This window comes from Dunckerocampus dactyliophorus, chromosome 3 (assembly GCF_027744805.1).
Source record: "Dunckerocampus dactyliophorus isolate RoL2022-P2 chromosome 3, RoL_Ddac_1.1, whole genome shotgun sequence".
In the NCBI taxonomy this organism is placed as follows: Eukaryota; Metazoa; Chordata; class Actinopteri; order Syngnathiformes; family Syngnathidae; genus Dunckerocampus; species Dunckerocampus dactyliophorus.
Genome location: NC_072821.1, coordinates 20,839,447 through 20,866,246, shown reverse-complemented (window position 1 = coordinate 20,866,246; position 26,800 = coordinate 20,839,447). Strand labels below are relative to the sequence as shown.

Sequence of the window (26,800 nt, the reverse complement as noted above, 5' to 3'; positions counted from 1 at the left end):
AAACACCCCCATATAAGGGTAGATAGCCCCAACATACTGGAATCATATTCTTCATTCAAATGTTCTGCCTTTTAGGACGCCATCTTTTCCTGGCATGCTGACTGCACTGTGTATCAGGTAGTTTGTCTTCAAAGAGATCAGAGAGTGACAATCACTACTTTCTCAGTTTGTGGATATATACAGTATAAGTGGTTCAGTGAGAGGTGGCAGAATAATCAAAGACAGGAATCTAAAGAATGCTGTGATGTCAATGGTGCCTAATACTATGCAGCCGATTTACCCACAGTGTGTGATGTGTATGACAGACTTTGACCTTAGGGGTGCTGTTTGTTGACACGTTTTCTAACATCCAACATTGTGTAATACAAACATTGGAATTTAGTGCTTTTGCAGTTCAAACATCCTTACTCACTTTTTAGTGGCCAAGTCTGTGAGCTCTGGTTTGTGTGTAGTTTTCGGGGGTTCTTCATATTGGGAGGTGCTGTTCTACTCTTCATCTACAACAGAGACATCGTGTCACTTATCTGAGGAATTCACCCTGAGCATCTCCTCTTCATAAACACTCCCATGTGGAGCTCATGACTCTGTCTCTCTCAACACACACACACACACACACACACACACACACATTACTTCTCTGAATGGTCGAGCAGAACCAGAAAAAAGGGATAAAAAAAATAGCAATATCCATTAAGTGATTGCTCCCGAAGACACAAATGGCACCTGGAACTTCCTTAAACACGCTCACATTGTTGACATAGTTTTCTGTCTTCATGTTTTCAATGGCATGGCTCCATCCGACAGACAGGTGGTCTTCATTAATGCTGCTCTTGAAAAATGAGACGAGACAAAGAACAACACATGCAAGAGTCACGAGAGAGTGTGTTGTCCATGTTAATATACCCCAGAGTCACAGTGGAAAAGAGATTTATTACATGTGCAGGCATTCTTCATGGACTTATGATACATCCTTACTTAGATTTCATTTCACAAAACGGATCTGTTGAAGTTAAGAGATGATCTTGCCTAATTGTGTTTCAAGCACACATGTACAAAGGCATTTTTCAAATTGAATTCCTACCGCCTGTGTCTGACTGATCTCAGTGACGGGGCAAATGCCAGAGAGGAGCGACAGAGATAAGAATGGAACCTGGAGAATGTAAGTAAATCGTTCTATAACCCAGCAAGCATACGCTCACATTCAGGCATGTTGGCATACCCCTAATAACGGATAGATTTTAAACAAAATGTATCAACCATTCAAAATTATGGTCTTTCTCATAATTAGCCCAACATGTTTTTTCAGGGAAAAATATTTGAAGAATTCTTTGTTGATAACACTAGATTTGGCCATAAATCAGTGAAGCAGTTATTATGGTTAATCATTAAGATTATGGCTAATCCATACAATCTCATACCATTCCTTATTTAAAAAAAGGCATTTACTAATTTCCTGCACTTCCCTGAAAACAAATGAAGACTGGAAGAAAACAACAGCGAGTGGATGCGAGAAAATAAATACCATGTAAACAGACAGTTTAAAATATATGACAGCTGCGCAAATGTTTTTGAAACAATCTGTGTACCATTTATCAGACTAATGTGGCTGTGAGTGTTTATATCCCCTGAGAGTGTACAGTGTGTGAACATGTGAATGACGGTCTGTGTGTGTGTGTGTGTTGGGGGTGGGTGTAATGCAACACCATGGTCTTACGGGGAGGAGTGTGCCTCTGACCCCATCTGGACATACTGACTTCTTGACTCTGCAGGCGTAGCTGCTAATAGAACATGGATCCAGATGAATAGTCAGAGGTTATGTTGACATTGTCATTGGTCTGTCTCGTTGACACACACTGCCATACATTTTTTACATGAAAGTTAGTGGGGGAAGGGTTAGGAGAAAGGGAGAAACCATTAAATTCAGGGGCACACCATCCTTAGATCCCAATGTTGCAGCCACTATTCTTTAGTCTCCATCTCTCAGTCATGTGAACTCTTTAATGGTTTGTACTAAAATGCTAGATTTAATTCTTTCTCCCCTATGACACACCAATTGGTGGTGAATAGCAGACACTAATCAATAGGGATGTCACAAGACACTCAGTTCAAGACTTGACGATACACAAGGTCTACGAGAACAAGATGAGACAAGATTTTAACATTATCGTACTTTTAAGAAAAGTACAATGCATTTTTCAATCCATCCATCCCACTTCTGCTTATTCGGGTCTGTGTCGCAGGGGCATCAGTCTCAGTAGGGAAGTCCAGTCTTCCTGGTCACCTCTTCCAGTTCCACTGGGAGGACACCAAGGCGTTCCCAGACCAGCTGTGAGACATAGTCTCTCCAGCGTGTCCTAGGTCTGTCCCGGGCATTCTCCTGACTAGGCATGCCAGGAAAACCTCACCAGGGAAGCGTCCGGGAGACATCAGGACTAGATGCCCAAGCCACCTCAATTGTCTCCTCTCGATGTGAAGGAACAGCAGCTCGACTGTGAGTGCCTCTGGGATGGCCAAACTCCTTATCCTATCTTGAATCCAGCCACCCTACGGAAGAAACTCTTTTCAGACCTTTTGTATCCGTAATCTCGTTCTTATGTCATGACCCAAAGATCATGACCACAGGTGAGGGTGGACACAAAGATCGACCTGTAAATTGAGAACTTTGCCTTCCGGCTCAGCTCTCTCTTCACCACGACGGTCCAGTACACCAACTGCATTACTGCAGAAGATGCGCTGATCCGCCTGTTGACCTCATGCTCCAACATTCCCTCACTTGTGAACAAGACAGTGAGACACTTGAACTCTTCCACCTGGGTAAAGCTACACTCCCAACCCGAAGGGTGCAAACCACCCTTTTCCCACTGAGAACCATGGCCTCACATTTGGAAGTGCTGAGTCTCATCCACGAAGCTTTACACTCAGCTGGAAACCACCCCAGTAAACGCTGAAGGTCACAGCCCGATGAGGCCATCAGGGCCACAACTTACTGCTGGCAATGCAAACCAGGCTTTTGCTCCGGTTGTACCACGAGGAACACGCCACTAATCCTGTACTCCTGGAGCACCCCCCCACAGGACACCACGAGCAACATGTTTGAATGCCTTTCCAAGTCCAGACCGGTAGACCGGTTGAGCAAACTCCCCTGTACCCTCAAGTTCCCTTGCAAGAGTGTAGAGCTGGTCCAGTGTTCCGCGACTGGGACGAAAACCACATTGAAAACCACCTCCTGTAGCCAAGGTTCGAGTAACGAAGCTGCGTGCCACTTGGCCTGCCGGGACCTGTGAGCTGCTTCAGGAGCCCCACAAGCCATCCATGCTCGATAGGACTCCTTCAGCCTGATGGCAGCCCTGACCTCTGACCATCGGGTTCGGGGCTTGCCGCCACGACTGGAACAAACCACCTAGCGGCCGCAGTTGGAGTCAGTGGAGACACGGAATATGGCCCGTTCGGACTCAATATCCTCATCCTCACAGGAATGCAGGCGAAGCTCTGCCAGAGGTGAGAGTTGAAGACTCGGCGAACGGGAAACTCCAGCCCGCCCTCACTACACGTTTGGGTCTCCCAGGTCTGTCCGACATCCTCCCACGCCATCTAATCCTACTGATCACCAGGTGGTGATCAGTTGACAACTCAACCCCTCTCTTCACTCACGTGTCCAGAACATGTGGACGTAGGTCTGATGTTATGACTACAAAGTCGATCATAGACCTGCGACCTAGGGTGTCCTGGTGCAAGTGCACATGTAGACATCCTTATGTTCGAACATGGTGTTTGTTATCGACAAACTGTGGTTCACAAAGAAGTCCAATAACATCACACCGCACAGATTCAGATCGGGGAGGCTGTTCCTCCCAATCACGCCACTGCAGGTCACATTGTCATTGCCCACATGGGTGTTGAAGTCTCCCAGTCGAACTACGGAGTCATCAGCTGTGAAGGCTGTGTACTCTGAACTGCCGTTTGGTGCATACACACAAATGGTGGGGACTCTGACCTACCAGTTTGCGCACACGCACAAACGACAGTCAGGACGCTTTCCCCAACCCGAAGGCGTAGGGAAATAACTCTCTCATTCACCAGGGATGACTCCAACACGGAGGCACCCATCCAGGGGGCTACTAATAAGCCCAACCCAGCTCGCCGCCTCTCCCTTGCAGAAACTCCAGAGTAGAACAAGGTCCAGCCCCTCTCGAGGAGTTTGGTTCCAGAAGCCAAACTGTGGGTCGAAGTGAGTCCGACTACGGTGTGTCTAGTCGGAATGACCCAACCTCTCGCACAAGTTCGGGCTCCTTCCCCACCAGAGAAGTGACATTGCATGTCCCAAGAACCAGATTTGGCCGCCGGAAGCCAGGTACAGGCGCCCGTCCTCGACCGCCACCCAAAACACATAGTACCAAACCCTTATGCTTGCCCCTGCAGGAGGTGGGACTACGGCGATCCCATGTGGCTTCTTCAGGCTGGGACAGGCCAGGCCCCACGGGTGAAGGCCTGACCACCAGGCGCTCACTTACAAGCCCCTCCCACAGGCCAGGCTCCAGGGTGAGGCCCCGGTATTGCACGTCCAGGCGAGGTGCGGCCCTGTTTGCCTTGGGAAACTCCACCAGGGGCATATAGCCCCAGACAACATAGCTCCTAGGATCACTAGGGCACTCAAACTCCTCCACCACGATAAGGCGGTGATTCATGAAGAAGTATTTTTTCAATCTACTCATGTAATTTCTATTACGTAACGCTCTTCTGCACACTGTGTATATGCTACCAGCCCCGCCTCCATCCACAGAGACAAAGAGACTGTATGACTGACAAAAAGCTCACTCCGTTCTTGCTGTAGTTCTGTGGAACAAACGCAGCTAGGTGCTGAGACCAATGCAAAGAGTGAATCCTCTTCCTGCCTGCTTGGAGGTGAGAGATGAGGAAAACAGACACGCATGAACATGGCAATATATTGAGGCGGACAAAATTATCAACTTCATTTTCATTTATTTTATGATTAATTATCATCCCATGCCAGTGCCCACAAGAATCTTTTTTTTGTACAAGAAATCTTGTCACATTTTAATCTCACGAGATCTTGTGACACCACAACTAATGAGTCCTCTGGCCCGTTTGAAGATTTAATTAAAAGCCAAATAAAGCAGCAATATTTTCAAATTCTGAGGCAGGTCTCCCCTGGAAGGTGCAAGAACACTTCAGGGAAGGTGCAGTAGTGGCAAGTAGGTCCATAGTCAGACCATATGCAGTTACCGTGGGCCCTGGGTTCCCTCTGGTGAGCCTGGAATGTGCCAGCAGTGTCCAGATGATGAAGGCATTGATGATATTGACTGGCCTGCCACGTATCCAGACGGGTATCACCTTGAGCAGCTCCGGGTCATCATGGATCTCTGCATCCAACGTCACCATGTCTCATTGCAGACTGTCCAGGGGCCTCATCCAGGTCTGCGAGGAGATCAACCTGCCCATGCGTTGTAAGGAGTGCATATAGGCACATGCAGGCCATACGCACTCCTGAGACACATTGAGTTGTCTTCACAAAGTTCTCCAAAGTTTGATCAGCTGGTCATCAAATTTTTCCACTTTAATCTTAAGTATGCTTTTAGTATTCAAAGGGTTAATGATTTTGGTTGCCACCAGCTATTTTGTCATCAGCGAATTCAACTTATGTCATTAATAATTAATTTGAACTTTGTAATACTAAGCCTTTAATTTGTATATTGTTGCTGCCTGATTACCACAGTGAATGTAAAGTACTTTTTTCCACTGATAAACAATTTTACAACAAATCATTTCATAAAATGTATGTACGGTAAACAATTGAAGTGTGTCCAATGGGATACTTTGATACTACTCTTAGATTGGACAGTAATATATTGATGTGCAGGTGTACCAAATTAGTGAAAATCCCCTAAAATAAAGAAATGTAAAGATGTGCATCTAGCATTATTGTATGACTATTTATTCATTTGCACTTGAGAAAAGGAAACATTTTTTCCCCCCCACACTGATTGTAGTGCATATTGTTTATTTTCTTGTACACTACTAAATAAAGGATTTGGGTGAAGTCCTGTTCTTGTTTTCTACAGCCCAGTGCATGGATTGGATGGTCTGCTGTCAGCTCATTAACAATGCATCTGGTAAGCATATACCCATTAAGAATGTTGAGGCAGCGCTACCCTCATAGACTTTGTTTAGCTTGCATTGTTTTAAGTGTGCAACTGCTGACGTGTGGCTTCTCTTTGGGTTTAACAATGTGCTGTGGTATTTTAGCCTAGTTATAGACAACTAATCGACCATAGTGTATCATTTACTGTAAGAGTTTTATAGTGATTAGTTTGCTGCAAAATGCGTTTCATTTCCATATGGGTTTGTGTGTATTGTACTTTCACATTCCAGTGTCACAGCTCCATCTGTTTGTAGGAAGAATGGAGAGGCCCTCTGTCGACCCCTGAGAGGTTTAAAGTATGCTGGCCTCCTGCAATCTCCCGGCAAACACTGAACACTCTACTCTGCTTTGGCAAGCCGCTTTCCATTCAGCCTGGGCCTCATGAGGTGAGAGCTGAACTAGTTGGACCACAGCCAGACAAATGTTTGAAAGTAGCAGCGCTGAGCCATCAGGAAACAAGTTTTTAAATCGGTGGAGCTCTTGATCTTTCGTCCTTGAGCCGCAGGTAAAGCAGACCGCCTTTATTGCACTATTTCCGTTTATGTTTTCCGCTGACTCACGTTCCCGCCCATATTTTCTCTCCTTTTATTGCTTGTAGCCTCCAGTGAGACTCATCGGCTGCCGTGTTGTTCTTCTGCAGGCGGTCCTTCTGATTAACTGATTGATTTTTAGCATTTATGGCCCCTCCCCCAACTTTCCCCACTGCACACATACACTGGCCTCTCTTGCTGCTTGAAGATAAATAAGGGGCTCATCCTATCCACTGAAATTTTGATAATGTGTAGAAGCAACACAGGGTGAGAAAATTAAGATGCAACAGCAAATTTAAGTCAAGCTTTAAGATAAAATAAAAGTTATAACACCAGTTGTGTATCAATCTGCATTTATGTCAAAGAAGCTAGGAGTGCAAGTGAATTATTACTTTACCCTCTTGACTGATCTTTAGATGATGCAGATGACATGCCAGTGTTTGAGTTCTCTTTTCAAATCCCATATCTATAAATAGTTTTCAGAAGGTATTTTTAATCGATATACAGTGTTCCCTTGTTTATCACAGGGGGACAGGTTCCCAAAATAGCCCACAATAAGTGAAATCCGGGAAGTACCCAACTATATTATTGTATAATTATTATATGTTATGTATTATATGTTTTAAGGCTGTAAATCCCCTCACCATACACTTTACACACTTTTCTCGGACAGGCATTAACATTTGATCACATTTCTCTCTTGTTCAAACACTCTCAAAGTTCAAATTTCATTTGAATTTTAATGATCAACTTATGAGATTGGACACAAGATATGAAGTGACTCGCGCATATTTCACTCCTCCGATTGTGGCTTGTCCTGGCGCCGTTAGTCTGCAGCGTTTTTGTATCCTTGTGAAAACACCTTCCTCCTCATCTTCCTCCATGAACTGAAGATTAATTTACAGTATTCCAGGCGCCTTACAGCCGCGTAGCTTCTACTTTCATTCAGCATGTATGATCGCTAGCAGCTAGCAATCATACAATAGGAAACAGGCAGCCCTGCATGAAGGAGATTGATTGACAATGGCTGACAGCCAATCAGCATGCACAACACAATGGGCGGGTTCTCCTTTAGCCTATCAGGACTGTTGTGGCTCTATATTTACTGAGACGAACCGGACATGTCTGGACTCTCACATGAGTATACCCTGCCTCTGGTAGCAGTAGTAAAAACAATAACAGACACATTCCACAGAGCACCGATCGATCACTCTAATACACTACAAGTTCATATGCTGTTTAAAAAAAGTGGAAATTGCACTGAAAAAAGCCGCAAAAGAGCGAATCCACAAAAGGTAGACCGCAATGTAGCGAGGGAACACTACAATTTGCAGGCAAGTTGTAAGAAAGAAATAAAGCATGCCTTACTTGTTTCCTACATCTTCCCCAGAAGCGTCTCTAGATTCTGAATATAACATTAAACGGCCAGTTTTGCTCGATTACAATGTTAGGATTCAGCTTTGACATTGCATACGCTCCTTTGCCATCTTTGTAAATCTCCTCAATATAATCAAATGCTAACTTATGTACAAAGAACTGACTCCTCATCATCCCATTTATTCTTGCACACCAATGTTCAATTACATTATCCAGCAGCAGTAACCATAATGTGTATATAATTGTATTATTACAAAAATTATAACAGTGAGCGTAGCAGCGAGGCAGAGCAAACAGCCAATTTCAGTTGTCTTATGTTCAGTTAGATGTAAATCAACAGAAAGTAATAAATAAATAAATCCTCTCACAGACCATAACCATGCCTTTTTGGCAGAAAGGTGTTGAATTGAAAAGGCCATATAATACCAGATTTAGGATTTTACATACTATAATTCAATATTGATGTTTGATAAGCTTAATAGCTTTGATCCAATGCATGTTAATGGAGCTTGGTTACATTTGTCGGATGATGATGCTTGAACACGTTTCTTTTTAATTGTACATACAGTTTGGAGACTGTACATACAGAATAAGTAATTTCTGGTTTAATGATGGTTTACAATATCAAGTGACATTTAATCTATGGCGACATAAAACAGCGGTCGAAAAAACTCGGAAGAAGAGAACTGATCCAGCTGATTAATGAAGTTACTGTGTAACTTCTTATTTAGTAGAGCTGGAGTATGGCAGGTCAAAGCTCCTTTAGGTTGAAACATGGAAAACACTCATAACTTCCATTACATTTTCAATGTTTATGACAATGCTGTTTGGATCACATTTCAGTATAGTACCCAATCTAATAGCCAAGCCTGTCCTTTGAACTGAATGCTGACCAGTCAATGGAAGTGTGCCATCTACTGTTCAAAAGCAGGACTTAAACTCTCAAACGCCTTGCTGCACCTCAACATGCTGGTTCCATTTATGAGGACATTTAACACACTTGGGCTAAAGCCTGACTGAGTAGCAAATCAGAGCGGTTTTGTCTACAGCATAAGGAAATGCTTTTATGTCACGACTGACTGAAAGAGAAGAATATTAGGTAAAAATGGGACAGTTGGAAAGAATGTGTCGTTACTTTTTCAAAAAAACTCCACCTTGCTCTCTCACACAGTGCTGTCAAAAAGTCATTATGTACAATACAGTAATCCCTCATATATCATGGTTAATTGGTTCCAGTCTTGATTATGATAAGTAAAATTTCCGTGAAGTTGGATTCGTTCATTATAAATTGAGTATTTTCGTAGTTATGGCATGGAAAACCTGTTTACAATCTTCTAAATGTTTTTTTTTTTTTTACATTACAGCCATGGAGACATGAAATAGCACCCACATACAGTAGTTATCTTTACATTCATATTACCCAACATAGTATATATATAAAATCAGAGAAAATAAGCCATTTAATTTACCTTGTAGGGGGAGCAGAATCGATGGCGGACAGGAAGTGATGTCGGTGGTTCAGAGTTGAGTTTTAGGTTGTTGTGGGCTATTGTCGCAACAGTAAGCCTTGTTATTATTATTATTAGGATTTTGATTATTATAATGTTAGTATTATTGTGCCTATTGTGAGATTACTTAAACCTGCAATAAAAGCCGGTTGTTAATGGCTTATACTGTATTTGTATTTTCGTGCATTTAGCCATTTTTATGCTTGAAAATGGGCTCAATTCCGGAAAAAATGTTTACAATTTGCTTAAATCTGCATTTTTTTTCTTTTACTAATAATACGCCATAGTCAACCACAAAACAGTGACCATTTAATTGTTTGAAAAACCTCGATAAGAGTTAGAAAGTGATGCTCAAACCATGAGTAGTGAGGAACGACTGTATTGTTAAATAACCAAAGTTGATGTCTCTCTCAGTGAGTTTTACATGATTACGTCCAGTTAATGTTGTCTACTTGTTTGGTTTGACATTTAAGTGCACATGTTAAACAGTAGAAGAATCCCAAAAAGCATTTAAAAAAGCACTTATGTACAGTTGACAATTTCAATTGAATCTGTTAATAAATGCTACCTCGCTTCGTCTGTAAATGAGTTCAGAATGAGTACCTCACAGCTGTAAAGTAGCAGAGGTCTGTGACATGGCATTATAGATGAAAGTGTTGTTGAAGGGCACAAACTGGTGGCTGATGATCTTTATGGCTTCTTGCGCAGCTGAGCCTGAACAATCACAACGCGTTAAAGTAAAAATTAAACACACATTTAAGGACATAACTATACATTCTGTATGTCAAATTTTTGTATTACCTCCCATAAATGCAGCAACTGTATGTGGCTCTGCTGCGCCATACCGACAGCTGCAGGTGAAAAAAAAAAAAAAAAAGTTATTTCAAATCTTGAAGTACACATGACGATTAATGTCAATCAGCCAAAAACAATATGTAACAGTAACAGGGACTTACAACTCATGCACATAATCATCCTTAATGTTAACATTGAGGTTGTACTCCTGCAGCAGGCTGGTGACGCACAGTTTCAGCTTGCTGATGTCTTCTTCTACTTGGTAGTTATACACCCCTGGAAAATGTGACACATCAAACAGATACCATGTCTACTATTCTACAACACAGGATTAAGTGGGTTGTATTTTTTTCCAGCTTGATCATAATTCTGGAAAGTACCAGGGTAGCGGGAGTGCTGCTGGTAGAAGCGATCGACAGCTCGAAGCATCAGGTAGAATACCATCTCACTATCAGGATTGTCCATGCATGAGGCTGGGGACATACACCAATAGTTAATACATAATCATGCCGTAACAGACAATGCAATACAAAATGTAAGATGTACATGAAATGGGTACCATAGAGGAGCTGCTTACTTATTTCATCTCTGTTAACTGAATCCACACTGTACTCTGCTGCTAGAGATCTGCAGTGCACCACCCGAAGGAAGGACGCATTTTTGCCTGTACGTAAGTCATGAAGTAATCAAATTAACAAAAAACAACCAACCACTATATTGTGCAAAATTGTGAGACATTGTGAAGTTTGTCCTACTTGGATAATTATTTTTGTTTAGTCTGAAATGACTTAACCTCAATCCCACTTCAACATTTGACACTGTGTGTAGCTTGTGTAGTCTGAATTTTTGTCAAGAATATTGAAAACACCGTTAAATTTCCAACATAATGTACAAGTTGCTTACAGAAGAGTCTGATGTCTTTGTCAGTTATGCTTTCAGGTGCCTGGTGGAAAAAAAAATACAAGTCATCAAGCTCAAGTTTTAATCATATGCATTGTAATAACATTGATGTCATTCATTTATCCATCCATTCATTTTACACGAATGGATTTTATGGCTTAGTGTGAGATGTGAAGTACACCCTATGCTGGTCACCAATCGACCACAGGACAGACACAACCATTCACACCTATGGGAAATGTTGAAGTCTTCAAGAAACCTACAGTGACTACATCAACAAATGTCTGTGACGGCTATAAAGACCATGACGTAGAGGACAAAATAATATCAACAACCACAATGATAATACTGCATTGAAACAGTCATACGTATTAGTAGTAATGACATTATGTACACAATTGTAATAACCATAATCATATTGCTGATATCACCATCACTGTAATAAAACCAACAAAATAATAACCCCCTGGTTACCTCAGTGAGTTATGTGGGGAAGTACGTATGTACTGTGAGTGTATATACATATGTACGTGTGAACTGGTATCTCTGTATGTGTGCATGTCTTCATGTATGTAAATATGCGTGAATGTGTGAACGTGTAATTGTCACTGAGAATGCATGAAAAAAAAGAGGGACTGCCTCACACCACCCAGCAAGCTCCGGCCCACACAGCCAGGCCGAGCCCCCCCCACCAGAGAGCCACTGGGCCCACAAGGGCGAGCAGAACCAAGATCAGCCCCCCACAAGAGCCAGCCCACAAAGCCCTCCTCTTCCGTCTTCAATGAACCGAACATATGTTTTTAGACAGTGGGAGAAATGCCAAGAGGGTCACTCCATCACCCCAAATATGTTTTGAATCGGTGTCACCAGAAGCATGTACTGCAGGGTATTGTATTACTTGCAGCAATCATGGATAATTTGTGTCGCTTTTGTCGGAAACAGTTCCAACCATGACAATTAACAGTTTAGTACAGTCTTTAGTAATAGTATCAAGACTTCAATAACGCATAGCTTCACAGCATACCTTTCCAACAGACTGCATCAGACTCTCAACATATCCGGCAACAGTTTCTGCATCCTGCAGGGCCTTTTCCCTGTAACTGCGAGAAAACACCAACATCAAGTACAGCAAACGTAATAAAACATGCAAACAAACACACGGAATAATAGGCTTTTGCAGTTTGGTTTTGTAAACTAACAGTGATGGCAATTGTGTGTAATGCTGTGAGGTTAGGTTCACTTGCCAGTAGGGGGCTCTGTTACATTAGATATGGAATTATCTTGCTCTGAAGTGTAACAGAAGATAACCATTCGGCAGTTAAATTGATTGGACAGAAAATGCTTTCCTCTTATATCAAAAGTCTAGTCTGGTAATGAAACATTAGTCATGACATAAACATGTTTACTTTACTGTTACTTTTCTACGTATATATTCATTTTCTTACACATTCTGAAGATTGATAAACTTCTGTGAGTCTGCAATCATGTCTGGTATGGTCCCCCGCACAGGTAAGCTGCCTTGGCCTTCATTGTGTACAAACTCCCTCACAGCTCGCAGCATCACCCAGAAGGATGTAGTCTGTTGAAAAAATACCAACAGAATGTGAGCATTTTGCTCCACTTAGGTTGTCGTATATTTTATCGATCAAGCGTAAAGTCCAAAACCTGTGATGTTATGTTGTTACACTGATCATTATTGAATAGGTCTTTCACAACACTGGGGATCTGCAGAAACAAGAGGAACTAGGTAAGACTCCACAGACAATTCATAACACAAATACAACCAGTGTAGTACCGGCAGTATGAGATGAAAACTGGCACCTTGGTAGGATTTAAAGCAGTATTGACATTCTTAATGGCTTCCTCAAAGTTTTCCTCATCCTCTGGGACACCATTCTCATTCTTCAGGGTTCCTGCCATGGAATACAGTAGAATGAGTTACGTGGGGTGGAGATTTTATTTAACCTAATAATAAAAGGAAAAACTCTCCACACATACCTTCCCGAAGAATTTGTCTGAAGGCCTCTTTCTCTTTGTGATTTCTGGGGGGCTGAGAGTCATTCTAAAAAAGTTGAATTACATTTAATTGCATAGTGATGATATGTCTATCAGTTACACAATACTTGACAAATTTTTACTATACCTCACTGAGCCATTTTTCAAGGTATTTAGCAACAATGACTATCCAAGGTGTGTGACTGTGATCCTATAGAGAAAACAGAAAGGCTATTATCTAACTGAAGCTGACACTACCGGGATCATAAACCTGTACAGACATACAAAAGAAGCACCTTTTTGTCCATGCTGTCAAGGTCATAGGACTGAATGTGCTTCTGGAATTCAGCAAAGGGCTGGTCTAACCTCAGGTCCTCCAAAGCGTTGTCGGGGTGTGACTCAATCACTGTGGAGATTACTCAAATGTAAATTATATAAATCTAAAGTGTAAGACACAGTGGCTTAATATGCATATGGAAATGAATCAAAGGCTACTAACCTGTGTGCTCCTGCACCACAAGCCTCATGTAGCCAGTAAGGCCATACGTTTTACAAAGCAAGAAAGGTACCGATGCACTCCACAGAACTGAACCTAGCCTTAAACATGTGCTATTGGATTTCAGAAAAAAAGGTTAAAAAAAGGATGTTATAATTTTCTATCACAAGAACATAACTAGTAACATACGGCAATTGTCCCAAACCGGCGACAGTAATGTAAATAGTACATACTATATTAAAAAAAAACAAACAAACTATATTTTAATACCTTTCAGGCAACTGTACACCGATAACAATGGTAAATCTATGGAAGAACTCTGGATTGTTATCAAGGAGCATGTCAGGACTCTAGTAAACACAACAGAGAACAGAATCATGATCAAAATACATACACGCACAGTATTGTTACTTGTTTACTATTACTTATATTAATCAGCTTTGTGCTCTATGTTGTACATCTGAATTTGTTGTCACAGTTGCACTGGCAAAAAAACAAATTATCATAAAACAACACCAACCTCCTCAACAAAGTTACCCGACACATCATTGTTCAGTTCTTGGAGTAGCTCTGTGGCAGCCTGTGCTCTATTCTGCAAAAAATTATTAAAGGAATTCAAACTAATACAAATGTATACTTAAACACAAATGCATATATTCAGCATAAGTGTACCTTTCCAATGCTGTTGTTGCTTAGGAAAAAACTGCAAGACAAGATAGCACAGTGGTGAAGAAGAGTATTTTAACAGACGAACAAACAAAGCATGCCTTACTTGTTTCCTACATCTTCCCCAGAAACTGTGTTTCCATCAACTATGGTGAAAGCTCCAATACCTGATGAAGAGATTTGGGTTATTCAATGGAAACCCCACTTATTAGTTGTTGGATTTTATCATCAATGCAAACATTTATTTACCAGGAAGCACAAGGTTTTTGAGTATCTCTGTCCCAGTTGCTGTAGCATTGATCAGACAAACGTGGGCATTCTCTAGAGCTTCTTGACCATGGTCACCCCATAATCTGTGTAAAAATGAAAAACAAGACATGGTCTGCTTTGGCTGGTGATCGATTCTGACCCATAACTGTGAACACCTAACAGATTGAGTTAGCAGGTGAAAGAGTAGCGTGAAACTGGTTTAATAGTTAGTCGCCAAATTTGTGAGATGGTGGGAAAGCAATAACATTGCACGACTGTTGTATTAGCCGAGGCTGTTTGAAAGCTAGCATACGTAGCAAAGCAGCGAAAGCTAGCAACTTTATGTTAGCATTCCCCTATTACCATTGCTTTTATGGACACTGACATACAATCCGATATAACATACACATAGTTACGCAGCATGTATGATATAATTCACAGTTTAAATACCTGAGCTGCCTGTCGTATTTCTGTTCTTTGGAGGCTTTTGTGGCTGCCATGGTATCGGTCACTGCAATGTAAACAGAAATTACTTTTCGCAACGTCAGATTCGACACGAGTTTTACACATACACACAGACACACGCACACACAGTAAGATTCATACTCGCATTTTCGGCACGACAATCAACTGGTCAGAGATTGCTTTCGAAATGATTGTAAATGTTAACCAACACCTCAAAAAATCTATAATTTGTAAAATTATAATAGCTGTGATTAAAAAATGTCATAAAATGAAGTAAGCCGTATTGCTAAAACAGGCAATAGAGGAGTTTCGATTTATTTGAGAGAGCATTTTATTATTTTTAATAAAATCCTAAATAGAAAATGAATGGATGGATGGATACTATATGCTGCACTGGGGTATGAAGAACTATTAAATTGATTTTTGTTTTTGTAACTGGAATGACGTAGTAAGATAATAATTCTAGAATAATTCCTTATTATGTTGCAGTAGTCAATTGTTGTTACTGATTTTAATGCATTGTTTATATATGCCATTGCGATTCATGATCTAGATTGAATTATTTTATGATATACACATTAAACGGGTATAACGTTCCTCAAACCATAATATATTTTGAATTGCAAACCTCCTTTGTATAGTCATATCAGGTAGATAGCAGAAGCAGTGGGTGCGCGCACGCGTGTTCGCGTGTATTTGTGTGTGTGAAGGGGGTGTATCTAATGAGAATAATTGCCCTTCTTCCTGGCGCTACACAACCTGCTTCATCATGCCAGTCCTCTTGAAGCACACTTGACTCAAACCTTGTAATTGCAATCTTGCTGTGTGAAGTCAGAGGATGACGGGAAATAACTGGGGATACGGAAAAAAAGACGGTAAGACGTCACAGTAGAATCTCCTCTTTGCTGCTCCAGTTCATCTATTCCACTACAGTGTGACGGAATTGCATGCGTTTATGCTATTGAGGATGATAGCGTCAGATAATTTACTTCTTAAACGTATTTTTTTTCATTTCATTTGTCCTGCACGGTTTAAACAAGGAGATGTGCTTATTTCTTATTTTACTCATAATAATGCTGATCTCTTTGCCGGTTCTGATTTAAATGAGATGAAAAGCAAAATGAATGGATTCCACTGTGCTTTTTCGGGTGACGATGACATTATTTTGTCACCAAAACGGACATGTGTACATTATTATATACTCATCAGACACAACTTGTACAAGTGTTTTCTTTACATTACTCATATAACTAAACTAAAATAATGAAAATAATAACTAAAATTCATGTAATCAAAATATTAGAAGCTTCTCTTAGTACAACCATGATAAAAACACATAGTTAATTGAATACTTCTGACATTGTGGGCATTATTATCTTTGTAAAGGCAGATTTTATTGATTTGTTTTAACATCTCTTGTGTTGGACCATGTTAAGATTATGCATGTACTGCAGGGGTATCCAAAGTGCGGCCCGTGGGCTATTTTTTGCCTGTCGCTCATTTTTTAATTGGCCTTTGGCATATTATAAAAGTAAAATTAATTAATTACTAATGATGTATATTATTAGATATTACACCACCAACAACGCAAAGCTAAGATGTGAATGTTTTGTTCAAACAGCTTAGCATACACTCCTGATCAAAATTTTAAGACCAGTTGAAAAATTGAAGAATTTACATTTTGCACTGTTGGATCTTACGGAGGTTCTACATCGAGCTTCAAAGTGCAAAAACAAGAAATGGGAGTGAGACAAAAAATTGAGTAGGCAATTTATTGCAAACAACCACTAAAGGAAAACTGCACTTTAATGAGGGAATTTTGCCCATCATCCACAGTCTTTATGTGAGACTTGAACGCACATGTCTTTCTCTTTTCTGAGCTGGTCTAAATATATAAAACAGTTAAAAACAGACAGCTAAGAATGCACATAATCGCATGCAACTATTCTGCCTATAAAGACTTTTGAAAAAACTATAACTAAATAGTGCTTCAGGCATAGTGCATCAGGCCACGCGACATATTAGCGCTGCAGCCACTGCTGCTGTGTTTTTGTTTTTGATCTTGGAAAAGTTAACACTCGGTGTAGTGAAACTTTCTATGTTGCCATGTGAAATCAATGCTCCCAGGAAGGACGTTTCGGGAATGCCTAAAACGACCAAAGTACGGCAAAATACGATTAGTACTACATGTTAACATGAATGTGCCTGTTGCTACATGGTTACATTATGAATATAAAATGATAAAATGTTTTTGGAGGTGTTCTAATAACGGGCTTTCTAGGCGGAATAGGTGTTTCCGTTTACGTGCATTGATGAGCTGCTTCTTTTTATCTGTTTTTATATCTTTAGAATGCACAGAAAAGAGAAAGATGTGTGTTCATGCCTCACATAAGGATTGTGTTTAAGACTACAGCCTTTAAAAGCCAAAATTTGGGCAAGAATGTGGAATTTTAATTATAATGACATTTTCTGTCAGGTTTTCAGACTGTCAAAACGGTCGGATTGTTGAGCTGCATAAACAAGGCCTCTCGCGGCACACTATTGCTGCGGAGGTTGGATGCAGTCAGACAGTCATTTGAAACTTCTTCAAAGATCCAGAGGGTTATGTAACAAAAAAGTCAAGTGGTAGACCCCCCAAAAAATTTCACCGGCCTTGAGCTGGAGGATTCAACTGGCTGTCCATCAAGACACAGGAAGATCTTTGGCCCAAATGAAGGTTGTTACTGGTTCCGAGTGCAGTCTAATAACCAGCAGACGGCATTTGCAAGAGAAGGGTTTTAAGAACAAAAAAGCCTCGTCGTCTTCGACGGCACAAAATGGCCCGTTTGGAATTTGCACGAGAGCACCAAAAATGGGACATTGAAAGGTAGAAAAAAAAATTTTATTCTTTGAAGAAAAATTGTACCCTTGATAGTCTTGAATCCCGATGACTTCCAACGTTACTGGCATGACAAGAAGATTCCATCTGAAATGTTTTCCACACAGCAGCACATCATGATCTGGGATGCTTTTTCCTTCAATGGAACAATAGAGCTTCAAGTTGTGCAGGGGCGCCAAATGGCAGGTGGGTGTGTGGAGAAGGGGGCGCCCCTCATGACCGAAGGCCCTCGTCTGTGTGGTAATGACTAGCTTTTTCAACAGGAGAACGCTGCACTTCACATTGCCCGCTTCACAAAAAATTTCCTCCACAGGAATAATGTCAATCTTTTGGACCATCCTGCATGTTCCTCTGATGTAAAATCAATTGAACATTTGGGAATGGATTGTAAGGGAAGTTTACAAAAATGGACATCAGTTCAAGGCAGTGGATGCCCACACATTGTTTGAGGTGATTAACATGAATGGCGCAGCTACTCATTACTGACTCCTTTTTCAAACATTTTCTTTCTATTCTATTCTATTTTTTTAGCTATGGTCTTAAACTTTTGATCAGCTGATGAACAGCCTATTTCAGTTTGATGGTTTTTGCAATACATGGCTTAAAAATGTTTTTGTCTTACTCCCATTTGTTCTTTTTGCATTATCAAGCTCCAACAGTGGCAGTGCAAAATGTAAATTCTTGCAATTTTTCAACTGGTCTTCAAATTTTTATCAGGAGTGTATATTGACCTACATTGGATTGGTTTTTCCTTTTTATACAAAACGTATCCAAGTGGCCGCCACATCCCTCAGTTTTTCTCTATGTGGCCCTTGTTGGAAAAAGTTTGGACACCCCTCACGTACTGTATGCTGTGGTCAGTTGAATTTTTTAATTCCATTGCTTGTGGTCTTTGTTTATGAACAGGTCCTTCAGTGTGGCACAAAAACTTCCCAGTTGCCGAGGGGAGTAGGCAGTCTCCTATTGATATCGTCCCTCATCAGACTTCACATGACCCCAGCCTGGGACCCATTCTCCTCAACTATGATCACTGTTCCTCCATAAACATTTCCAACAATGGGCACTCTGTTGCGGTCACCTTTGATGACTCGGATGACCGTTCAGGTAAGGGAACGTGCACCTTGATTTATTTACTTTACAGTTAATATTTAATGAGTCCAAATTAATTCCTTAAAACCCTTGATTACAGAAATGGCAAATTCAAATATTGTATAATTTCCAGTCTGCACTTTTTACACACCACATTAGTTATTAGAAGTTTTCACTAATCATTTCTCATTCAACCTTGACAGAAGTATTAAAACGATTTATAGACTAGTTTAGTTTACATACATCTGTGTCAGAATTTTACAAGAAAAAAGTTTTAACCTACCACAAATTTCTGCACATACTGTATATAAAGTATTGATGTACACGTAGTTGAAGGTACATGCAGGTGCTGATTAATTACAGTGTCTGTCTGGTGGAAAAAAAGAGTATAATAAACTGAGCTAATCTCAGTAGTTATTATGATCTTGCAGTATGTGGGTGGCACCATGTACCACCCCATCATTACCATCCATAGGGACAGAAATATGGGGCTGTATGTCATAGGCTCCTTCCATAGAGCAAACAACAAAGGCGTTAAGCAGCAGCAATATAAACAAGGTGCAGAAATCTCTCAAAGCACCTGGTTGTGTTTGTCAGGTGTGGCTCAGTTTGTGGGTAACATGCTATGTCAACATATTGTGTATTGTCAAAAATATTTCTGATATAAGTTCTTTCATAGGAAAAGTTGTAATGGGTTTGGAACGGGACACAGGTAAATGTTTTATTGCATTCAATTACATGGTGTATCATTTTTTTCCTCTGGGGAATAAAGTATATTCATAATTCATTAAAAAGGGTTAACTACAATTAAAAGTTCATATGGTTCGGCCCAAGTGAGATATTACAAGTACAAGATTGGTAGCGTGCATAATTGGAAAATGTCAAAACCAATCATGTTCAATGTTATTTGAATTTTTATTTTTTTAAATCTACTCACATTTTCACGTGTCCTGACAAGGGATGCAACGGTACAGGTAACACACGGTACGATTTGTACCGTTTTTGTTCATGAAGAGTGCACCTTTTTTCTCCAAAATTCTCTTTCTATTATTTTTTTCTTCTTCTTCTTCTTCTTCTTCTTCTTGTTCTTGTTCTTCTTCTTCTTCTTCTTGTCCAAGGGGCCGAAAATGGCCCCTTGGACATCCCTGGTTTACAGTGTTTGTTTTTAGTTCCTAACCTGAAGTGCAGCGTTAATAATTGTAGCTTGCAGAACCATTCTCATACTTGAACAATGGCAGCACGCAGCTTTCATCTTATGCACCCATCTTCGTCCATTTACACAGGTTAATGTTCAAAAACAGGTGCACCGCACCTTGATGTGGAGGCAAGAAGGCGAGGGCACGGCGGGCACATAGCTGAAGAGATTTGCTATGTCACCTTTGCACATTGCTAACACAGAAGGGCAGGGCCGCACCGCTGTTGTCACCTTTACTGTCTGATATACAGTATACTCTTTCCTATACTCTGTTGCCGAATACCTCACCTTTTCGTCTGCTTTTAGGCAGACTGTCTGTCACTTGTGTGGGAAATGGGACATTATGTTGCGGGGACGTCTTTTTGCGAGCCTGGACAGGCACGTGAGCACACATACATACACAACACACAGAGCAAAATGTATTGAAAAACCATGGTCCATTTGGGTGGATTGTCCCGTGCAGGGCAGACTAAACAATATACTGTTTTACCATGCATCCCTAATTTTGACCCTTGTGTCATTCCTACTAAGCTAATTTGACTGTGGCTTGTGAGGCTTGCTTGTCAAGAAGATGTCAGAGCCATCATGACGAATAATAATCAGATTAGTGGGGTGTAGAAGTCAATGCCCAGCAGTCCAGGCCAGAGGCACACATAAAACAGTCTGCACTTTCCTTCTAACATGCAGTGTTCAGTGACATGAAAGCTCAATGTATTAATGGCTGGGTTGGCCAGTTGACGGAAATAGAAATTTCAACACCACTTAGCCATGTTTGACTTCACTTTGCCATTTTGTTTCTCTACCTGAATCCTATGGTTGAGAGGAACGATGATGGATGTGTTGGTAAAGCAGCTTCTCTGTCACTGCTCTCATCCCAGTGATGAGTGAGAGTCAAAAGTCTGCTATGTGGAATAGTATTGACTTACTGTACTTCTACCAAGCTTCCTGGATCATTGTTGTGCACTTGTTACTGTTTTTACAATGCTCCTCTCCTCCTGCAGTGATCCAGGGAGGCCCTCTGGACAATCCATACAGACTACAACAGTTTCACTTCCACTGGGGTGAAAAAGGCTGCCATGGCTCCGAGCACACTGTTGCAGGGAACAGCTATGTGTCAGAGGTCAGTGTTTGAGATGCAATGATCAGTATTTTCAGAATGATGCACTGAAGTTTGAGATACCTGTGCTGTTCCTGTAGCGTCTCTGTGGCTGGTTATCTTACATCAGTCTAGTTTTGTGTTTGAAAGTAATTTGCATGATAAAGCTTTATTGAAATTGACAAAACTATACATTTCCATTCTTCTCTGTCGATTTCCCCTGTCCAGCTTCATTTGGTTCATTGGAATGCAGTTAAGTACAAGACATTTGGCGAGGCGGCAGCAGCTCCAGATGGACTTGCTGTCCTGGGCATCTTTTTGGAAGTAAGATGACTCTTGTTTTTTTAGTTATGTTATTTTCCCCTCTGTATTTTATTTGAGCGCTGTGATTCAGTGGAGCCCATAAACTGTAGTTGTAGCTTGTTAAAGATGTATTTTTATTATAGCTGGTAGGGGCGTCACGAGACTCATTCCACGAGACGAGACAGTGCACGAGATTGGGTTTACAAGAACGAGACAACATTCTAACATTACTTTCAAGAAAAGTACAATGAAAGGAAGAAAGAAATAGCAGCTGGTATCCGGTGTTAGGTTTGTAAGCCAATTTGAAATTGTAAATAAACTGAATAATTATATTTTCTTTAGTAGAGGTGTTGAATTTATTTCAGTTCATTTCCCTTTCCAATTGAGACACAGCATAAATGTCTGCAACATAATCTCCGAGACAGAATAGTGTGTGGCGGTGCATATTTTCATTAGATAACATCTGATCTTGCACTAGTGATGTATTAGTGGTAATGTTATTATTTCATATGAGCTCTAACTCAAAATCAATTGCCCTGTGGTACAAGACTGGCGACGAACACAGATGGCTCCACACAATAACGGATGCACTCTACATGGTGAAGTTTAAGGTGAGTAACACATTTTTTATGTAGTGTATGTCCTCCGTAGCCATGTACATGTGTTACTTATTGTTACTTATTGTGTTGGTCATAGGGGACTGTCACAGATTTCAAAAGTTTCAACCCAAAGTGCCTCCTGCCCAGCAGCCTCCACTATTGGACCTACCTCGGATCACTGACCACACCCCCACTTCATGAAAGTGTCATCTGGATTGTCCTGAAAGAGCCAATCACAGTGTCTGAAAAACAGGTATGTTTCTTTGACCTCAGTATGCCGTTAGGACATAAAAATAAAACTTTTGTTCTATTATAATTATAATATTTTTCATATTACAATGCTATTTGGATGTAGTGTTGTTTTGCAAACATAGGCGAAGTGGTGTTAAATAATGTTTAATTACTACACCTTGATTTGTGGTGTAGGAGTGTGGGTTTTTAGCGTCGTTCTTGCGTATAAATGTTTTAAGTTTTAGTTTTTTATTGAGATCATATTTATTTACAATTTACAATTACTACCGACTAGACACACATGAGACACACGAGATGTGTTTTCTGTTGAAAAAAACGTAAAGCCTATTTTTGGATAATTTTTTTTATAAGCAATACAGTACTTTTATGACCAAAAATCCACTAATTTACGGGGACATGAATGCTGAATCGCGAATGTGCGTGGATCCACTGTATTTTATTACCAGAACCACAGGATGCAGTAGCATTGCCTTTTCCCCAAAATGTAAGGAAAACAACGTCTATAATATCTCATTGGCTATTTGTGATAGTAGCTGATGTTTATAGTATGTTGCATTGTGCAGATTTGGATGAACTGACAACTTAAATCCTACCTTTTCCTCAAAGTTACACCTATGAAATGCCACAGTTCCACAAACATTCTTGTATTTATCTGCAAGACGTTAAGAGGTTAAGGCATTCAAATGAATGCCACGGTTGACCAGTCTGTTGCGAAATCTGCTCTGCTATGCTTCACCATGCTTCCTTTGTCAAACTGCAGTTCAGCATCACTGGACATGTCTGCGAAGATTTAGGAGTTTAGAAGGGTTTTCCAGGAATATACTGTTTACTGTGATGCTAAATTTAAAGCGCAAAACCTCTGTCATGAGCTGATATATCATAGGGTTGACATTGGGCTCTGTTTAGCTCTGCAAATAATCGCAACGTATAAGTGGTAACCCCACCTTGCTGATACCTTAAGCTGACTAACTGTATAACCTTATGAGCCGTCCTTGTGACCTTGTTACCATCTTCTCTGGTGATCTTTCCCGTTCCTGTATATGGGACTGGCAAGACGTTTCTGTAAACTTGTGTGCAGCAATTTACAATTCATGAGTTAGTTCTCAGTTTATTGATCGTCCCCAGATGATTGGGCTGATGGATGCATCACTGCATGGGAATAGGGCTTTCATTGTGAAACGCAAATCCCATAGCCGTTGAGCCCCTGCAATATGTCAAAGTATCTCTATATGTAGGACTGAAATTCTTAATAATATAATATACATTTACATAAGGGCTGTCAAAAATAGCGCGTTAATTAAAACACACACATCATGGCAAGCCACGGCTCGCTATTATGACGACAGACAGCGGCACAGTGTTGCTCCCCACAAACTCACACAGTGTCTGATGAGCTTTTATAACTTTATTCTGACCTGAACACAACAACAGCAGTGCAATTCCAACACCATATATGCGATCTCCTACTCCAAGCAAACACGTCTCTAGTCCATTCATTGCAACAACACTTCCTCATTGTCACGAGACCTAGCGCAAGATGCTTTCATGAACACTCTGAACATCACAAGAACGTCTTTATTATGCTGAATGTGTGGTCTAAATAAACAGAAATGCAATGAAAATCAATAACTGGATATTCTCATCACTCACTTTGTAATAATGCGGAAGTACAATTTTATGAATTTAAGTGTGCTCGGAAAGCTCAGAAAATTCACTCCAAACCTGAAATCAACTTAAATGACGTGGTGTCTTTGAACGCCTCATTGCTCATAATAACAGTTAAAGTCTGATTCAAATATTCTGATATTAAAGAAACCAGTGTTAGGTAAATAGATTTTCAGACATGTGTGCCATCTCTTAACTTGATTAGAATTTTTAAAGTTAGTTTGGTGCTGTTAATACATTCAAATATATATAATCCTGCCCAGTCATTTATTTTTCTTTCAATAAAATACAGTAAAAATGTGCATATTTCAGACATGATAATGGTAATAGTTTAATTTAATTTAACATGCATACATGTTACATACATTGGAATACATCTCATAGTATAATTTACTGTTCTACATGTCCAAAAAGGAGTAGGAAGAAGCAAAGCTTATTTAGTCCTACTCCCCATCCTTTTCACACCAATTGCAACACATTTGTTCACTTCCTGTATTCTAAATGTACTCTTTGCTAGTTTAAAATACATAGGAAAATGATAAGGTACGGTAATATGATAAGGTAATATAAGATGACATGGTGATTAATCATGATTAATTCATTTGAAGCCATGATTAATCTGATTAAACTTTTTAATAATTTGACAGCCCTAATTTCTATGTTTATATTACTAAAATTACCCTACTCAGGACATTGTACTTCCAGACATTTGCACTTGGCCATATAATCACTTCAAATATTTCAGTTAATTCCCCAGTGTCACGCATGAACTACAGTACACTTCCAGTTAAATATAGCCGACAAACGCTTTGTTTACCCTTGCGCTAAAAAACATTGGTCCACTCTTTCTGGGAAAGTTTTAGAAATAATTACCGTTTGGTCAGAAGTTTACATACACTCACGGTCATGAATGTCATATTAATTCTGGGCTGTTAACAATTCAATCCAGGGTGGAAAAATTATACAACGTACATCTTCAATGATTTTTAAAAACTACAATTGGGTGCAAGTTTGAATTTATTTATTTTGGATTTTCTCTAATTCATACATTGGCTAAATGGTAGCGTATAAAATTATTTTAAGTGGAAATGAGGGTGATTGCACAAAAAAAATAGATTTGTAGTGCACTCCCTTGGCCAAGGCTGAACTTCTCATTAGTGATCATGACTGACTTCAGCTGTTGGCAGTTTCTCTTGCCAACATAAAGAGGATTTGTTGAACAGCCCTCATTGGATCAACCAGTGCTCTGAACAATGGGAAAGTTCAAGGAACTCAGCGAAGATCTAAGAAGGTCAACCGTAGATTTACACAAATCGGAAATGTTTTTGGAGCCTGACAGAAAGTCCCAAAATCATAACTTCAGACAACTGTACTGTACTTCCTTCTGAGAACAGACTCAGTGACTCATTGCTGTATTTGTCTTTGAGTGGAACAGGTAAACAAATAGTGTGTCACATGTCAACGTGACAGATGCTTTACAAAACATTTAAATTTTATTCCAGCTGGGCAAGTTCCGAATGCTTCTGTTCACTGGAGAAGAGGAGGACCAGAGGATACGTATGGAAAACAACTACAGGACTCCTCAGCCGCTGAAAGACAGAAAAGTGCGTTCATCTAATTAATGGAACATTTGAGATCCTGTGGCACAATGCGCTAGGAGACGACAGAGCGAATGCAACAATATGATCATTTTTTTAAACTCGGGGCAAGTTGTCAGAGGGACGTAAAACATGCATGATTTGTTTCACTGTTGATCTTTAAGGCCAAAAGAAGTGTTGGCTTGAAAAATAAACATTGTTGGACAGAGCCCCCTTTAATATAACTTTAAAATATGTTTTGCATAATATATTTAGTAACTCCTGATTTTATCCAAGAAAAATCAGAGGTGGTTTTGCTACTCCATTACAGCTACAACTGTTGGGATTAAAAAAAGGAGAGACAGAAAGCAGCAAAGTCTTGTTAGGTGCTATGTCGTTTGTCATGGTTACATTTAACTGGCTATTGTTGGCACTGGAGCTGTTTGTAGGCTGGTACCAAACACTTCTGCTGTTGATGGCCTCCTAAATGGTGTCAAATCATCCTTCTATCCAGCCTATTGCTGGTGGATATCCAGTCCCTGTGGCCGTAGAGCTTTGTGAGCGTAACAATCCTAACTATAGCTGAAATTGGATTAGTGCTGTGGCCATGACAGACTAGTCCCAGGATCTGTTACAGGTCAGGAGTGGGTGTTATTTTTAGCATGCCATTTAGATTTAATTGAAACAAGTGTTTACAATGACTTATTGTGTGAGGTTTTCGGACAGTTCCTTCCCACCATTGCATTACCTGCTGCATGTATGCACAGCCTGTACTGTATCAATGTATGTGACACCCGGCCTGGTTTGTCACACTGTTGAGCTGTGGCAGCTTAGTGTGACGCCACTCTTCATATAGGAGGACTACCAATGGGCATTGGCTGCAATAATTTAGTTTTATGCTCATACTGTACCACAAATTGCACATGAGAAGAATGCACCTCACTTATGATTCATAGATATGCAAAGATTAAACTTACGGGTTGTTTGAAATACTTTGTAATGTGC

General features: G+C 40.3%; 2 protein-coding genes across 2 annotated transcripts; one reads left to right on the top strand and one right to left on the bottom strand.

Annotated features, from left to right (window-relative positions):
• Positions 1-9,362: 9,362 nt before the first annotated feature.
• Positions 9,363-15,247, bottom strand: nae1 (nedd8 activating enzyme E1 subunit 1). Its single transcript, XM_054771662.1, has 20 exons — positions 15,127-15,247; positions 14,677-14,780; positions 14,534-14,594; positions 14,434-14,464; positions 14,282-14,353; positions 14,032-14,111; positions 13,765-13,874; positions 13,562-13,671; positions 13,414-13,476; positions 13,269-13,332; positions 13,092-13,183; positions 12,936-12,995; positions 12,716-12,849; positions 12,295-12,370; positions 11,274-11,313; positions 10,948-11,034; positions 10,751-10,843; positions 10,532-10,646; positions 10,377-10,426; positions 9,363-10,289 (listed from the first exon to the last, which is right to left on the bottom strand). Exons 1-20 carry the CDS (start codon positions 15,174-15,176, stop codon positions 10,180-10,182), a joined length of 1,602 nt encoding a protein of 533 aa, XP_054627637.1. The 5' UTR covers positions 15,177-15,247; the 3' UTR covers positions 9,363-10,179.
• Positions 15,248-15,846: 599 nt separating this feature from the next.
• Positions 15,847-26,793, top strand: ca7 (carbonic anhydrase VII). The gene is made up of 7 exons (XM_054770696.1): positions 15,847-16,016; positions 18,926-19,123; positions 21,305-21,423; positions 21,628-21,723; positions 22,251-22,313; positions 22,399-22,554; positions 25,721-26,793. The coding sequence occupies exons 1-7, from the start codon at positions 15,980-15,982 to the stop codon at positions 25,838-25,840; spliced, it is 789 nt and encodes a 262-aa protein (XP_054626671.1). The 5' UTR covers positions 15,847-15,979; the 3' UTR covers positions 25,841-26,793.
• The last annotated feature ends 7 nt before the right edge of the window (positions 26,794-26,800 follow it).